The 18,110-nt window shown below is 38.2% G+C and overlaps 1 protein-coding gene across 4 annotated transcripts in view; it reads right to left on the reverse strand.

Annotated features, from left to right (window-relative positions):
* Positions 1-18,110, reverse strand: part of nbas (NBAS subunit of NRZ tethering complex) — a 233,695-nt gene that overhangs the window by 23,904 nt on the left and 191,681 nt on the right. For all 4 annotated transcript variants that reach the window (XM_047387102.1, XM_047387101.1, XM_047387103.1 and 1 more), the window contains exon 50: positions 5,873-6,012. In XM_047387102.1, the coding sequence (XP_047243058.1) occupies positions 5,873-6,012 (140 nt within the window). The remainder of the gene's footprint in view (positions 1-5,872; positions 6,013-18,110) is intronic.

Raw genomic sequence — 18,110 nt, forward strand, 5'->3', positions numbered from 1 at the left:
CTTTAGTCAACTCCTATCAAAAAACAAAACATAAAAAATATATTTCAGAAAATCCAGCAACAAAGCAGAATAAAAGAAATGGATGATTTAAAAAAAGCAGCAGTTTGATGTTTTCCTGTGGTTGATGTTGTGCTTTTGGTTTTGATCTTTATGAAATATTGAGTTTTGTGAGAAAGGGTGACTGTGGTTATTGATTTTGTTGATTTCTTTTGTAAAGACGCTGGTTGATGTTATTGTATTTTTAACCTTGGGGGCATCATATATTGTGTTGTAAAGCTAAAACAATATCTCACTACCTCAAACCAGTCAAATGCTACAGTATCCATTCTTTTTTCTGCAGTCTTATGACATCAGATAATCCTGTTAGACAAAGACTGGATTACAGCAGATGACTACAGTTTGAGGACCATATGGCATACATTATACATAATGAATATAGTGATTATAAAAGCACCACAAGACTAAGAGGCAGACATGAAAGCAGCAAGAGAGATCAGGAGGTCTGCAAATAAACTAATGAATTCTGGCCATGACATGTGAGTGTGTAAGGAAGATGTTTGACTAAAACCCTCCTGCAGTTAATATTTAACACCTACACTCAGCATCATCCTTTTCCTCTGTGTTTACACACCAGGGGACAGCTGCCAGCACTGACAGGCATCACTGTGTTCACACGTTCTTTTATTAGCTTTCACGACCTTCAATAATGCCTCTGGAGTAACAGATTATCTCCCACCAAGGCCAAGAGATACAGGTGATCATAGGCCAACACAACCTTCATGCATCTTTATTAACATACATCAGTAAGAGGGGAAAAAAATAAAAAAAAAACACCGACAATTTTCAGAGGCAAATTCTGATGACATGGTGTCAGATTAAAACCAATACATCTGCTGAGTCAAACAAATGTTGGCGGCTGTAGTTGGATAATGCAAAACAAAGGCCTCTTTGTATCTAAATCAAGTCACAGCAAGAAAATAACAAAACATTAAGTGGTGCAGAGATTTTTAAATATTTATGTGATGTATGGAAAAAAATGTTAACCAGTCAAAACTGTACAGACACCTCTAGTGGTTTGGGAAAGCTGGCACAGTTGGAGATTTTGGATGTGATTAGCATGACAAGCAGTGCATTTTTTATTAAACAGAGAGCAAAGGAAAAGAAGGGAATCAGAAATGAGAGGAGGAATCTGATACAAGTGTGTCCTCGTGTTCCACTAAGCATCACTAGTTATTAAACACCATAAAAATATATTTTGAAGGATAACAAATATTAGCCCTAAAAATTACTTTTACATTTTTTCCAAGCAAATAAGTTTGTAAATGTAATGTTTAACAATGGGTCAAGTCTAGCAACATTAGCTAATTTAGTTTAGTTTAGTGTAACCAATCCTACTCAAAATTTTTAAATTTAATAGAAGATGCTGGTTTGGTCAACCTTTATTCTCATGTTTCTTGTGTAGGTCAGAGAATAGTGAGGGTTAAATGTTTACAGGGGATGTATAATAAATTAGTATATCAACTTAATCAAAGCTAAGAACTTTCATAAGACTTGTGGTGGAAAACGATTCTATGTCAGAGCAAAAATATATGTTTGTATTCAGTTTTACAGTTTAAAACTGTCAAATTGGCAAACATGCTAGCAAAGACAACTTGCTAGATAGCTTAGCTTTTCAACCCCAAGGTCAGTTGTTGCCAATGAATGACACTTCTTAGCTGTGGTTATGAGGAATAAGGTTTACATGCTACCTTGTTAAAATTTATCTAAAAAAAAGTCATTACTATTACAGTTTTTTCTGCTTTGATTACAAAAAACATTGTTAACTGTTATTTTCTTTTCAACATGATAACCAGATAAATTCAAGATAGATATAGTGAAGGTACTAATTGGTTATGATTCTACTAGTGTGAAAGGAAGGGATCCTTTGCATCAATATAATTAGGCAGAAGAGTTTTGTACCCTCATTGGTTTATTAAGACATAAACTAACAAATATGTGTCTAATTTTTAAGTCAATATAAAGCCGAATAGCTAAAACTAAAGCTGTGTGGCACTGGGGAGATATACAATTGTGACACTATAGCTAAAAGTACAATGGTGATATTGATTACGATTGACATTTTCCTGACTGTTCTTTTCTTTACCATCACACAATGTCCCAACCACTTTCTCTGACCTTTAACATCATAACCACAAAAAAATATACATCAAGTATGGTCATACTCTGACCTAACTTTCAACATCCACAGAAAGTCTATTGCAACCAACTTGAAAACACTGCCAGAATATAGGGTTTCCTGTTAAAACAGAACAAAGAAAAAACAGTGCGTGTCACTGCTAATCCCCCATAGGAGACTCAGTGGTCCCAGGACCAACAATAAATAAAAGGAGGCCACATTTAGTTACTATGTTCAGCACTGGAATCAATTCCTTAAAAAACAGATAAGTTTGCTTCTTTTGTTTTCAAGACTGAAAAACAATACAGTTTACTGGAGCTTTACCATAAAGGTAACAAATTCTTGGATTACTTCACTTTCATCATGTATTTGCTATGAACTGTTTTTTTTATTATTGTTTTTTAATGTATTGCTTGTCTTTAATTCTTATTGCCTCTGTTCCTTTTTTCATTAAAGCACTTTAAATTACATTCCAAAATTGCAGAAACACAGTACAAATAAACCTACTAAATTTAACAGTTAAACTTACATTATTTCTACTTATTAAAATCTAGCCACATATGTTTGCAAATTATTGCTTGAACATTATTGACTAATTAGGACTTTTATCAGTGTAGGACAACAGGCAAAATCTTTTGAGGTTTAAATCTGATGTCAGATTGGGATTCTGAATGTTTTCTTCAATGAGCATGTGTCCCTGCGAAAACCAGTGTGCCTGTGAGGGGGAGTAAAAAATGGCTGTAAAATAAGGAGACAGACTATGATGACAAAGAGACAGAGGAGCAGGACTTTTGAGAGGATCAGTCAGTAAAAAAAAGGCACCCCTCTATCTAATAATCTGGGTGTCTTCGTCTTACAAACTGCTTCACCTCTATATGAGGTGACCATGGGAACAAACAGTCCACTCATGGTGCTGGCACACAACACTCTCTGAGCTTTAAAATAACAGACAGCAGAGGGCTGCTGCTGCATGACAGTGCAAGTGTGTGTGCTTTTGCCAAATCTGTCACAAGGCGCAATGTGAGTCACAGTCAGCCTCAATCCGTGTTTTGAATCATGACTCAGAGTTTGTGGACAAACCAAAGGATAAGCCGCTCTTAATTCAGCATCCAAACAACAGCCTTCTTTAGTCGCACTGAAGAAAATCCTCTCTCTAACCACACACACCATGTTTCAGATAACACCACTGGTTTTTAAATGAATTATTAAACACACAATCAGCTTGATGTTTTATTTAAATCTGACAGAGAAGCTACAAAACTCTGAGGTTAGAAGAAATGACCATGACAGTCTCAGCAGTTTGACAGTTGTAATGCGCTAAAAGTCAGAGGCATTTCAGTCAAACGCAATCTGCAGCTGTGTTGTCTAAACCTAATCCTATCTCTCCAAACGCTTCTGCAGAATGCTCAGCACAAAGGCTAGAGTCGGGCAAAACAATCTGTCTCCTGAGTGGTAGGAGGAATTGATTGTCCATCTAATGGGCTATATCCACTGTATGAGCTTTTTAAGTGACCCTGCTACCCTTTCAGGAAATCAGCGGTTCACCTGCAGCTCTAGTGAGGGAATTACAGCGTATATGGGCCTCCATTGTCAAACCCTATGGCCCCATCACAGCACCTTTATCAACTGAAGTTACTAAAGGCAGGAGTTCCTGTGCTGAAAGAAGAAGGCTGATCAGAAAATGACATGGAGACCTGCACAGATTCCTCCCTGCAACACAACACTGCATAATGTAATTATTACAGCATTGGAAGAATGTGTGAAGGTACTAAAAGCTTCTGTTTGTTCTATGTATAGTATACCTTACGGAACAAGACATCAAATCTCTGGGTTAGTTAAGTTCAAAGCAATAAAGTTTATACTTTAAATGGATATTTTTTTAAATAGGGTTGTGTGCAGATGTTAGGGGTAGTCAGTATTTTGTACCTGGAGTAGACTGCAGAATTAACAAAAGTTTGGGATAAATTTAAATTTTTCTTTTAAAGGGAGGTTTGAGCTAAAGGCAAGTTAGAGCCCCAGAACAAAAAATATTTCTGCCACCTTAAAACAGCTCTAATCTTAAAACATTTTTCCAGAGAAATATATATTTTTTTAGCTATGTTTTTTTATTGTCTCGTTCTCCTTGTTTTGCCTTTTTGTGATGCTGAAGAGCAGGGGTCCCCAAACCCCGGACTCCGATCCACATCCGGACCCCGAGAGCGTTTTGTCAGGACCGCAAAGCATACTCTCATATACTACGTAGATAGATATAGACATAGATATTTGACATAGTGCTCATTTCAACCAAAAATATTTACACTGTTGCGATCATTCTGTAACAAAGTTCATAAATATAGATGCACAGACAAATCATATAAAGACTGAAATGAAATTATTGGACTGGGCCTGATCAGTGATTGACTGGTTGGAACCTAAACATCCCATCTTTTTCCAATCTTACCAGCTTGCTCTAACAACACTCTTTGGTGTGGAAGTTGTTACTCAGAGAAAATGACTCAGTTTGCCATTTTCAGAAACACTGATGTGCTTAAAAAATAAGCTAGGAAGAACAAAAGACACAAGAAGTTTCTGGAAGGAAAACCGAGGTGTGTAAGCTGTTCATTCAGGCATCTACAACAGAGAGTTAGATGTCAGCAGATAACAGGAAGCTGAACTTATACAGAAAAGTTGCTGTTCTTTAGTAGTTATTTCTTGCAAAAAGAAAATAGTTTATTTAGATGACGAGGGTGAATAGGCTTCCTACTTAAATTTGACTAAAACTACATATTTTTCCTTACTCTGCCAGATTTAGCAAAGACCGTGGGGGAATTTTGACATCCAAGTGTAACAAAAGAAAATAGCTCAACTGTTAGGAGCTAATCTGAAAACTAAAAACCTTATGAATGTTTGTTTCCTTATCAGAATTTGCGCTTATCCTATACAACTCTATTTATGTGAAGCATAAACATGTACTGTGAACAATTTTCTGTTTTCTGAATTCAAACAGAAATATATTTGTTCAATTATGATTTTGTAATTTAATAGTCTAAGTAAGTCCCTCTGAGGATATCGTAAACCCAGTAAGTCGGTAAGGAGAACTACGATCAGTCAGTCTCAAACATTGGATATAAAGCTAGACATTTAACCTTTGTGGATGATACACCACCTGATTGTCATTTTTATTTGTCTGAACTAAAAAGAAACTCTTCTGACTGAAACTCTACTCAAACATTTTACGGTAGTGTGAAGCCGTGCCCAGAAATGCCCCAATGTGATAAGTGTTATATCAAAACCCTAACCAGAGCAACATGCTGCCACTGCCAGATGGTCTTCGTCCCTAACTGCATCCTCCCAAAACAAACATCTTACATTCACTGGAAAATGTGATTTTTCACATCAGGTTGTCTTCCATTATAGTTTATGTAGTTTGGTTTGGACATGTGTACAGAATAACTTTAAGAAATGACAGTTTAATACTCCTGGAGCAATGTCATTACAAGGGAATATTACTTCATTTTTCATTGTTTTTAAAGGCGAGGCTTCTTGGTAATTATATTCTCACCTGTTCTCTAAGAACATAACACTGGATATTGCAATGGCAAATGTTCACTTTAAAGAGCTGGTAACACAATAATGCATTTTAGATTGGTGTTGTCGTCTAATCTCACTGTTTAGAGACTATCAGTAAGCTGTAGATGCTACAAACGTGAAACTTACACTTCATTTTTCATCATGGGTGGCCATGCTTGAAGGAGAAGCATGAGCAACTGAAAGTCCTCCCACTTCTGTGCTGCGTCCAACATCTCATGGAAGAGGGCGTACCTTTTATCTTCATTCTCCACATCCTCTAACTGGACCTGGTGGAGAGAAATGAGAAGGTGACAATACAAAGACAGTTTGAGAGAAGCTTTAAAGAGTTAAGATTTTACACATAAAATTCAGCAATAAAACTCAAATTATGTCATAGGACTGTTTAGTAAAATCTAAAAAAATAATGATATACATGGCATCATCCACAAACAAAAGCAAGTATCCATCCATCCATTCTGGAGGAACGCTGGCCAGAAGCTATTTACATAGAGTTTGTCCACTGAAAGAACTGTTGTTCTTGAACTAGTACAGTTCGGGTACCTTTGAACGTTGGTGTTTTGTTGAGCACCAAAGTGTGTTTCCAACAGTTTAAGGAACCAAGAAGGAGTCATCAACAGTGGGCGTTACACAACGCAGGAGTAAAGCGAAACAGTGGAGCTTGCTGAGCTGTGCAATGTTCCTTCTAATGCAGAAAGAGAGTATCCATAAACTACGGAAATGGAGATGGCGACTTCGTACATGAACAATGGTATGTATGTGCAATTTTCTCAGTTGCATTTGTTCAGCATCTTGCAAGTGTAACAGAAACGAGTCAGATACAATGCATGTTTAGTGTTTTTTTTGCAAACATATAAATCATATTTATACGGTACGTTCTTCGTCTTCCCCTCCGTACTTGTTGTTTCTACCAAGTATTCTATGGTGCTCGAGTCGAACCAGAGTTTGCTCCTTGGAACCTCTTTTTGTCAGTGGAAACACATGTCACTGGTTCGAAATCACGTACGGGAATTGTAACGAGCTCCAAACCGCGCTGGCGGAAAAGGGATAACAGTCCCTCCAGGGTCTCCTCACCGTGTGACATACTCAGAAAACAACCACAGGGGAGTGTCGACGAGGCATCCTAATCAACTGCCCGAACCATCCAAATGGTTATCTACTTGCTGGAATACGGCAGCACCAACCACTGAAAATTTAGAAAGAAAGTTTCCCATATGTAAATGAGGTATCATGCATGCATTTACAAAGCTCACATACAGGTCCTTCTCAAAATATTAGCATATTGTGATAAAGTTCATTATTTTCCATAATGTCATGATGAAAATTTAACATTCATATATTTTAGATTCATTGCACACTAACTGAAATATTTCAGGTCTTTTATTGTCTTAATACGGATGATTTTGGCATACAGCTCATGAAAACCCAAAATTCCTATCTCACAAAATTAGCATATTTCATCCGACCAATAAAAGAAAAGTGTTTTTAATACAAAAAACGTCAACCTTCAAATAATCATGTACAGTTATGCACTCAATACTTGGTCGGGAATCCTTTTGCAGAAATGACTGCTTCAATGCGGCGTGGCATGGAGGCAATCACCCTGTGGCACTGCTGAGGTCTTATGGAGGCCCAGGATGCTTCGATAGCGGCCTTTAGCTCATCCAGAGTGTTGGGTCTTGAGTCTCTCAACGTTCTCTTCACAATATCCCACAGATTCTCTATGGGGTTCAGGTCAGGAGAGTTGGCAGGCCAATTGAGCACAGTGATACCATGGTCAGTAAACCATTTACCAGTGGTTTTGGCACTGTGAGCAGGTGCCAGGTCGTGCTGAAAAATGAAATCTTCATCTCCATAAAGCTTTTCAGCAGATGGAAGCATGAAGTGCTCCAAAATCTCCTGATAGCTAGCTGCATTGACACTGCCCTTGATAAAACACAGTGGACCAACACCAGCAGCTGACACGGCACCCCAGACCATCACTGACTGTGGGTACTTGACACTGGACTTCTGGCATTTTGGCAATTCCTTCTCCCCAGTCTTCCTCCAGACTCTGGCACCTTGATTTCCGAATGACATGCAGAATTTGCTTTCATCCGAAAAAAGAACTTTGGACCACTGAGCAACAGTCCAGTGCTGCCTCTCTGTAGCCCAGGTCAGGCGCTTCTGCCGCTGTTTCTGGTTCAAAAGTGGCTTGACCTGGGGAATGCGGCACCTGTAGCCCATTTCCTGCACACGCCTGTGCACGGTGGCTCTGGATGTTTCTACTCCAGACTCAGTCCACTGCTTCCGCAGGTCCCCCAAGGTCTGGAATCGGCCCTTCTCCACAATCTTCCTCAGGGTCCGGTCACCTCTTCTCGTTGTGCAGCGTTTTCTGCCACACTTTTTCCTTCCCACAGACTTCCCACTGAGGTGCCTTGATACAGCACTCTGGGAACAGCCTATTCGTCCAGAAAATTCTTTCTGTGTCTTACCCTCTTGCTTGAGGGTGTCAATAGTGGCCTTCTGGACAGCAGTCAGGTCGGCAGTCTTACCCATGATTGGGGTTTTGAGTGATGAACCAGGCTGGGAGTTTTAAAGGCCTCAGGAATCTTTTGCAGGTGTTTAGAGTTAACTCGTTGATTCAGATGATTAGGTTCATAGCTCGTTTAGAGACCCTTTCAATGATATGCTAATTTTGTGAGATAGGAATTTTGGGTTTTCATGAGCTGTATGCCACAATCATCCGTATTAAGACAATAAAAGACCTGAAATATTTCAGTTAGTGTGCAATGAATATAAAATATATGAATGTTAAATTTTCATCATGACATTATGGAAAATAATGAACTTTATCACAATATGCTAATATTTTGAGAAGGACCTGTACAACTGTTGGTCATAAAATTAGAATATCATGAAAAAAATGAATTTATTTCAGTAATTCCATTAAAAAGTTAAACTTGTATATTATATTCATTCATTCCTCACAGACTGATATATTTCAAATGTTTAATTCTTTTAATTTTGCTGATTATAACTGACAACTAATGAAAACCGAAAATTCAGTATCAGAAAATTTGAATATTACTTAAGACCAGTTCAAAAAAAGAATTTTTAGAAATGTTGGCCTGAAAAGTTTGAACATGAAAAGTATGAGTATGTACAGCACTCAATACTTAGTTGGGGCTCCTTTTTCCTGGATTATTGCAGCAATGTGGCGTGGCATGGAGTCGATCAGTCTGTGGGACTGCTCAGGTGTTATGAGAGCCCAGGTTGCAACTGTGTGTTCTCTGAATCGTCATCACCTGTGATGAGGCCTGTGGCAAAGTCATCACAGAACATGTGTGAATGGCAGCTTGGGGAGTTGATTGACAAGTATTAAAAGCACTGGACAAATGAAATAACATAATCATCACAGTACTTCCAGGCAGGAGATAGATGATAGCATCATCCACACTAAGGCTAGGCTGGTAAGTAAACAGAAGCTGATTCAACGAAGACCTCCCAGGGGCTGAGATGATTGAGGACAGCCTCTTGAGAGTCTTTATCAGATCCAAGGCCAGTACTACCAGCCTGTAGCCGCTGAAGTCCTGGATTACTGCAGCAATGCCAGGTCCAGGTCCTGAGGTTGTCTTCCCACTGGTACCACACAGGAGGACTTCCACGGCTGTGGTACTTTCCCCAGCTTTAGGCTCATGTTCAACATGTATCCCATGATGCCACACAGTTCATCTGCACAGCACCTTAGGAGCCTGAAGCTGATGCCATCTGGACCTACAGCCTTTCGCACATTGATCTTCGCAGCTCGTTACTCACTTGAAGTATTGAAAGGAAAGGATAGGGTCGGAGTAGGAAAGGGAGGTGGGGGGGTTGTAGGATGGAGTCTTATGAAGTGGAGGGGGTAGGTGATGAGAGTGTAGGTGTGAAGTTCTGGGAAGAAAAGCAGGCAGGCATCGAAGACAGGGGGGTTGCAGCATGGGGGACTGGGCTGGAGAAGGGGTGAGTGTGTGAAACCTGTTAAAGAACTGGTTCAGATCATTCACCCACCCTAAATGTCCTACAGCCCCGACGTTTGGTTTGTGGTTGTGTTTAACCTCTTCCAAACCTCACTGATGTCGTCCTGGTGCACCTGATCCTTCATCTTCTTTCTGTAGATGTTCTTTATGTCCCTATGTTATTTTCAGTTCCTTCTGCACAGCTCTCAGCTTCCCCTTGAGGAGAGGCTTTATTTCAGGGTTGACCCAGGGCTTGTTATTGGATAAACACCATACCTTCATGAATGGTACAGTGTTGACCACACAGACATTAATGTAGTCTGTGATGTAGTCTGTGATGCAGTCTCTGTTGCTGTCAGCTGAAACAGTCCGTCAAAGCTTCTTCCAACTTATCAGACCATCCCTTTACTGTGTCTCACAGCTTATTCTCCGTTTACAAGGAGTTTATATATAGGCTGGGGATGAACCAGGTTGTGATCTGAGGCCCCCAGGGGAGGAATAGGTGATGAGCTGTATGCCTCTTTGCTGTTTGTATACAATAAGTAGAGTATTTTACAATCCCTGAAAATCTGAAAAAGGGCCTGAGGATGCTGTGTTTGGGATCTGCTAGTAACAGTGTGGAGGACATTGCAGGCTGCTGCCACACTGGCAGAGGGAGGAACATACACCATTATCTCAATAACGTGTAAGTGCCCACGGCAGATAATATGGCCTCATGCTAACAGCTAGCAGCTCAGTGTGTTTACTGTAGAGCATCTCTTCAATAGTTAAATGCCCCTCCTCTCTTTACACACAATGCCAACAGGTCCCACATCTCTTTCTTCTCTGTTCATGGGGAATATTGAGTCACTCTGCGGGAGGCAGCAGAGCTTCTGAGAGCTAACAGCTAATAGCATGGGCGCTCAAGCCATCCCCAAACATAAATGTCAAACAAAAATACAATAACAACTAAGATGTCCACAAAACAGCCAGCTCCAAAATATGTACAGCAAATTGGAAAAAACTGCAACACAAAAATATATTAAAAAAAGAAAAATGTAGGGTTGAGTGGGAGCTGTTGGTGTTGAACCGTTCACACACACACCAAATCTTACCTACTGTCAACTGTAAATTGACTCACTCTCATTTACCACATGGCTGTGAGGTTTGATTTTCTTAACAAGGAAGGATGGCAATTACCTATGCCTGGTGATTAAATCCTGCATTTTCTTCTTGTGGTGCAGAATGAACATAGTGCCATAGGGCAAAAAGAACAAGTGGCGTGAGGCAGGGACAGGCATCCAATATTATAACAATTACATGGGAAGTGGAAATTAGATCTACCCAGAGGTGTATTTTTTGTTATGACATTTTTATTGTCATGTTTGCCTACAAGAATTGTATTTTGAAGGCATAGCTTGGGTTTACCTAAAGACACTGTTGAGAATTGTGTCTGGACCTAAATTCTTGTGTTCTAAGACTAATATAGAAGGCCTGGGACAAATTACATCAGTAGACGTTTGCAGTGTATATTTTTATCTTTACAAGGATCTTAACATCCCTACAATAATATTGCACCTATTGTGTAGTGAACCATAACTTGGTGGTTGTCAGTTTAACCTAGGACTATAACTGCTCAGTTTCAGTTGACATGTGTAATCAGAACTGGGTAGTTGGTGCAGTATTTGCCTTCATAACTTTCTAGAATTATATCTCAAGATGAATCAGTTCTCTAATAAATAAATAAATATTTTCACTTTTCACACATTTTCCCGCTGTTTAGATTGACGGCAATGACGTCTTGTAATGAGTCTATGAAATGAAATCATGTTTAGGCAATTAATAATACTCATCAGTAATCTTCATCATATTTGTAACATCTTGTTTAAAAGTAAAGCCCCCCCCTTTTACAGTTTAAGGAACTTTGCCATTTGACTCTTCTCTTCCCCTATGTAGTCCATTGTAGTGCTTGATGTCAGTTATAAAGAGCTAGCTCCAACCTGAAGCTAGCAGCTGTTATCTTAGCAGACATGTCAGCTCTTCTTCCAACTGCTGACCTCCTTGTCTACTTTATGTTACATAGTGACTGCTTGTAAGTACTTCAAACATACAGAAGTAGTTTGCTATGGCTACTGGACAGCTCTCACTCTACAGGTTAACACATATTTTTCACAAACCAGACATGTTGACAAGCTTGTGCTTAAACTGCATAGGGAAACATTTCTGTGAAATGGTTTAACATCAATGTTGGGATACAATCAGTGATCAAGTTATTGGCATTCCAATTAAATAATTTTTTAAAAACATCTAAAAACACAAAATAATAGAAATGCTAAAAACCAGGTCTGTAATACATTCATAGTGAAAAGAGAGTAGACAGTATATATTCCTCCTAGTTTTTTCCGATTTTGCACCTGGTCCTCCAATTAGTTCCCAATTTGTTTCCCTTTTTATTACCACGATGCTCAAGACGTTTAGTTTGGACATAATATTGTTCCTCCGGCGTTTTCTCTCCCTCCCTCCCTGCTGATCCCTGCTTCTGCTTTTTGTCTGTATTTTTCTCAGAGCCTCGCTTTGCATATCGTCCATACTTTTAATTTATGGACTTGGTCAGCTGGTCTCTCAACGTAATTGATCAAATTTTTTTTTTTTCAACGGGAAGACAGGGTAAAGGAGACCCTCTTGTCCAGACGGGACGTTCTTCTCTGGATACGCAATGGATTCTTGGCAGCAGTGGAAGATTGTGTGCTTGACTACGATGTCGGTCACGGACATAGAAAATGTGTACATATTTGGACTTTTGATAACAGGATTTCTGTTTTTTGGAGTTGGTGGTTACCTGGCTTATTGAGTGATTTGCAAAACGTGGGCAGCTGCTCAAAGCTTTCCAAAGCTGCCTGCGATGTTAGATGGAGTCTGAAGAGCGATCAACACTCAGACTGAAATGTTAAGAGAGCAGAATCGCAAGCTGGAAACAATTCTTGAACAGAATTGCAGCCTGGCAGCAGTTGGACTCAGAGGTTAAAGGATATAATCTTGGAGAAGTTGTACGCTCGAGATCTGCGGAAAGTACCAGAAATTTAGCTATTTGGATTCACAATTGAGACATACCAGTAAAACTTTTAAGGTAGTTGGAAATTCACAACTGCCTGAACCACAACATTTATTGTTTTCTACATCTTGCTCCCCAATGTGGCCTTGGCAACTTCTGCTAACTGGCTATCGACAAAATATCTCCTGGATGTTATATAAACACGATGCTCTTCCCCAGCACTCCCCTACCAGCTGTGTGCTGATAGGACTATGCGGCCGATTGATAAAACTTCCACCTCTCTTCTCAAGGACAATGGCGCTTCTACAGTGTTGACAGTCTATTTCTTGCAAACACACTCAGACTTACATTTGCACCCTCAAGATTACACCGTACCCTTGCTAAATCTTTACTTATGTGTGTGTTGCTTACCCCTGCTGAGGTTTTTTGAACTATTTCAGACTCTATTCTGCTCAGAATAGAGTCTGAAATATTATTTTTTTTCCTCCTATCTTACTTTACCTAAATGTGTGATTTCATTACTTTTCATAGATTTTCAGATTTCTCAGAAGGATTACCAGCAAAAGCCAATTATTATTAGTATTTCATTACTTTTTCATAGATTTTTTGTTTTATCAGAAGGATTATCAGCGAAAACCAAACATTATTAGTAATGTGGACTATAGCTGCTCTTACAACAATGACCCAGCTTTCTTAGTTAGACTACAATGGACTGTTATTACTTAGTTCAACTTCAGTACCAATAAAAGCAATATATTATTAGAGCCTGAAAATGTGGATTAAAGCTGTTTGTACCAGTGACTCAGCTTCCCTAGTTAGAATTCAGTGGAATGATGAGACTATCAATATTATCATCTTCTTTTAGCATAATATGCTTTATTATTAAGAGTGGCTTGGAACCAATTTCTACCAGTAAACTTGGAAGGATTATTAATTATTATTACTCCTAGGGATTATTAGTGTCATTTGATTTATTTTTCTGTGTCTGTATCTGTGTTTATTTTCTTTGTGATTGTATTGTAATTGTTCTTCCTCATGTGCAGCGCTTTGAATGTCTTGTTACTGAGAGGCGCTATATAAATAAACTTACCTTACCTTACCTACCTCTTCATAGTTTTAATCGCATCTTACCCACCACCTTGCATCCAAGCTGCATTTGGGTCCACTTTGTTGTAATCAGTCATCATTTTGGAATAAAATTCCCAGATTCTTCTTTAGAACATTGCTTCAGTTCAGTGAAGTTTGTGTAAATCTTTTAATGCTCTCATAAGGTCCTTCCACTACATTTTAATCAGGCTGAGTACTGGACTGTTGAAATTAAATATTTTGTTTTTCAGTCATGTTGTTGTGTTGAAGACTGTTGTCCTTTTGATGACTTCATCAAAGCTTTAGCTATTGGATAGATGGCCTCACCATTGACTGTATAATACTTTGGGATCCAGACAAGTTAGTGGTCGACTTAATTGGCTGCAAAACATGACCAACTATCACCCCTTTACCACCGTGCTTTCAATTGGCATAGGGTGTTTGTGCCAGTATTCATTAGAGAGTACTCTGCATAATGGTTAAACGCATATTTATATTGCTCTAGAAATCCTGTGGTTCGGTTCAGAAGGGTATTCATATTATTCTATGTGTTTATTTTTTTCATCACTTTTCCGAGCCTTGTATTGCCTGATCTTCAGGGAAATATTATGAGATGATCACTGGAAAACAATTGCAACTGCCATCAATGTTTTAACTCTTGTGATTAACTTTTTTCACTGTAGAATAATGATTGTTAGGAAATTGCCTTAACACTATGTAAACAATGTGTCCCTGTTCCTGTTTCATTTTTCCCACAGCTTTGTTTACTACATAGTGACAAATAGGAATTTGTTGTGTTTTGTACACTTGAGGTTAGATTTACATTATTTTAGAATGTGATAATGTTTAAGTTTGTGTTTATCATGTCTACTTTTTGCACTGGGTGTAAATAAATCAAAATACACATCAGTAGTAGTTTAGAAGGGAAACAAACACAGCCAGCATAACACTTTATACTAACCAACTCCAGCCACAGATACTTGAAGGTCAACAAACAGAGTATGGATGGAGGCTTGAAAGTTAAGTTGAACAAAAAGGATGACACTGTGTTGACCCTGAAGACAGTACTTGTAAATAAAATCTAATACTATATGCTTGCCCACTATGACTAAAGTTGATCATGCAAAAGTGATGAACAGGAACAAAAAGAGCAAAAGGTGGGCAGGAAAATGTCTTAAGCAGACAGAAAACATAATAAAACAGTTACTAGTAGCCACTTCATTACTCCTTGACATCTATTTTTAGTATTAGACAAAGCTAAAAAAAAGAAACTGGATGCAAAAGTTTGACTGTAAAATATGATACTATCAAAATATAGAGTATAGAAACCTTTGACACCATTTTTCCATTTGTGTCAAAAAAATCAATTGACCCAGTTTGTTCTTTATTATAACATGAAAATACTAAACTGTGAATGTTTCTGTACAGAGGTGAAAGATGAACTACCCTTTTCAGTAGTACCAAGGAAATCAATAACCAGAGCAGAAAATAGTCCAAACACATCAGGTTAAGGAGCAAGCAACGAATATGATTAAATAACTGCAGCAGACAGAACTGAATTCCATATTTTTGTAGTGCACACAAACACATCAGACCTGAGCATTCAAAGATATTTTCTCGATTTTTTAAGGATTTGTTTTGATTTTTTTGCATGGGGGAAGACATGCATTACAAGTCCCTCGGGTCAGGACCCGAACCAGGGACAGCTGCGGTGAGGGACCGCCATTCTGTACATGGCCCACGCCCCTTAACCCCTTTTAACAAGGCCTTACAAAATGCCCTCGTTGGACTCTTCACTCGCTTCACTACGACTTTGTATCTGGTCAAAATGACCGCTCATTCCTCACTGATTGCATTTTGAAATCTTTAAAATAAGAATGTTTGTAAGACATGCCGTTATGATTAACGTTGTTTGTATGCCTGTCAAAACATAAACTGTGCTTTAAATATGAATGATCTTGGGTTAATAATTCAGAAAACGATGATCGCATTTCAAATACAGACTTTTCACCCAAATAAAATGGTAGAATTTCTGGTTCCAATCTGTTAGAACCAGGACTGATCATCATCCTCTCAAGGTTTGGTTGGAAAAATGGTGTGGGTGCATTGTTCAGTGGCTGACTCCTGTATTTGTTTCTCCAATTCGATTGGGTGGCATCCTGATTCCAAAGTGAGGAACCATCAAGATATCCAAAAGACCAGGGCTAGATACCAATAAGGTCTGCCTTGTCCAAGTGACCTCTGGACAATAACACTGCTGCAACGATGCCTCCAGCTGAGAGAGATACAGAGAAGATGAAACCAAATAATAAAAATGCAAGCTGGTTATGAGAAAATATTCAGCCTCTGCCCACAGTAAGGCATGCTTTCTAGTTCTATGATGTTTCTAGTGTTTTGGTTTTGAAAAAGGATGTACCCAGTTTTGTTCTTTGAATTTACTCTTTCCAAACACTAAACCCCAAAACATGTTTAGGTCGTAGAACTCAAAATATGCCACAAAACCCTTTCTTTAAATTTCAGAGAAAGACTGGGAAATTTTGGACAAATGTTAATCATTTCAGCATAGATCATATTCATTTTCCACTGTATTAATAGCCTGTAGAAGTTGTTAGTCTTTGTGTTATGTTCATTATTATAATTTTTTTAGTTAATTAAATCTTTAAGAACTAGGCCTCAGTGTGATTGCAACCAATACATAATCTTTGATATCATGGAATGTTTTGTTCGGTAATAACTAAATCTTAATTTTGATTTATAACATATTAACAACCTTTAGACTAAAGTTTGGTAGATTAATATAGTTCCACATTGCTACACCTCTTTTCACGTTGAGTTACTGGCATGGGAATGCTGTCAGATTATTTTCGAGGAGATGCACACAACCACCAAAACATCATAAGAACTATAGATTTAAAGTTAAACAGCTGTCCACAAACTTGGAAACAATCAGCTAAATGCTGGAGCTTTAATAAAATGCAGACAAATAATTTACCCCAAATCTTGGTGTTACCTTAAATAATATCTCTTAGGATGAATACTCAGACTTTAATGAGCTCAGCTAAAGTCTTTCAAATTTGCTCAAGGTAATATTGTAGACAATTCTTGACACACACTGGGGGGGATAAAGAATAAATAACAACAGTCCATGTCTACATGGGTAAACATCATGAGGAAGAACCTGCTTTAAAAGCTTAAACAGGTTTTGAGACTTATCGCACACACTAATAACTACCTGCGGAGTCAAGAACAGACGGCAACATGCATATTTATTATCTATGGGGACAGTTCTTTGTAACATGTCTATTTATTTGCTTTTTAAATCATGTTATCAGTGATGAATTGTCATTAGATTCAGAAAAGGCAAAGCTAGAATGGCTGAACTTTGACAAATAAACAGGAGTTTGAATTCCCTTAATGGCTGAACTGTAAATTATTTAAATTACCAAACTCAAACTAAAAATAAAATGTATTGTTTGTGTCTTTACTTGCTTTTCCACCATGTTCTGGTAAATGTCATTACACAAAACTGTCCTTTAAAAATTATTTAAGCCTTCAACCTAACCAAACGAGAGCACAAAATATTTACTCAGTCATATTAATAACTTGCATACATTTAGTTTTCTGTACTATATATGAAAGGATCTATGTCATAAAGTGTACTGAGGTATACCAAGCATTTAAATAGTATTTGTTGCAAAAATGATCAAATCTTTCATGGTATAGTTCTTTCTGTTAGAACACAGTTTGAAATACAAAATAAAGTGCCAAAGTCCATTTTTCCCTATTTGCAATATGAAGCACAATAAGGCCTGCTGTCCAGATTGGGTGAAAGCCTTTTCTGACAGTACAAAACTTAAAGGCGTGTTTCCCTTTAAATGAAACTATGATGGTTTACAGTGACTGCCAAGGACCGAAGGCCAGTCTCCACCAAATGGTAAAAAAAGCTTGACTTGCAAGCACTGTCTTAGTGGAACGTTCACTGATTAAGAGATTTACAGTCAAACAATAAATGCCTCACATTGAACAAAATATCTAGTACTACACATGAAAACAAAATAACTGACAGTTCTATGGACCACTGTAAGCAAACATTTTCGACACTGATAAATTCTGCAACTGCTGTCCTTTTATTTCCTGCAATTCATCAAACTGCGACCTCTGTCAGTTTCTTTTAAACCCTGTGCACCTAAGGCACATTTTAAAAGCCTAAACAGAGTTTAAAAAGGCCTAATAAAATATTTAAAGCTATTATGTAAATTTATGAGACAGGGCC

Source organism: Girardinichthys multiradiatus, chromosome 15 (assembly GCF_021462225.1).
Source record: "Girardinichthys multiradiatus isolate DD_20200921_A chromosome 15, DD_fGirMul_XY1, whole genome shotgun sequence".
In the NCBI taxonomy this organism is placed as follows: Eukaryota; Metazoa; Chordata; class Actinopteri; order Cyprinodontiformes; family Goodeidae; genus Girardinichthys; species Girardinichthys multiradiatus.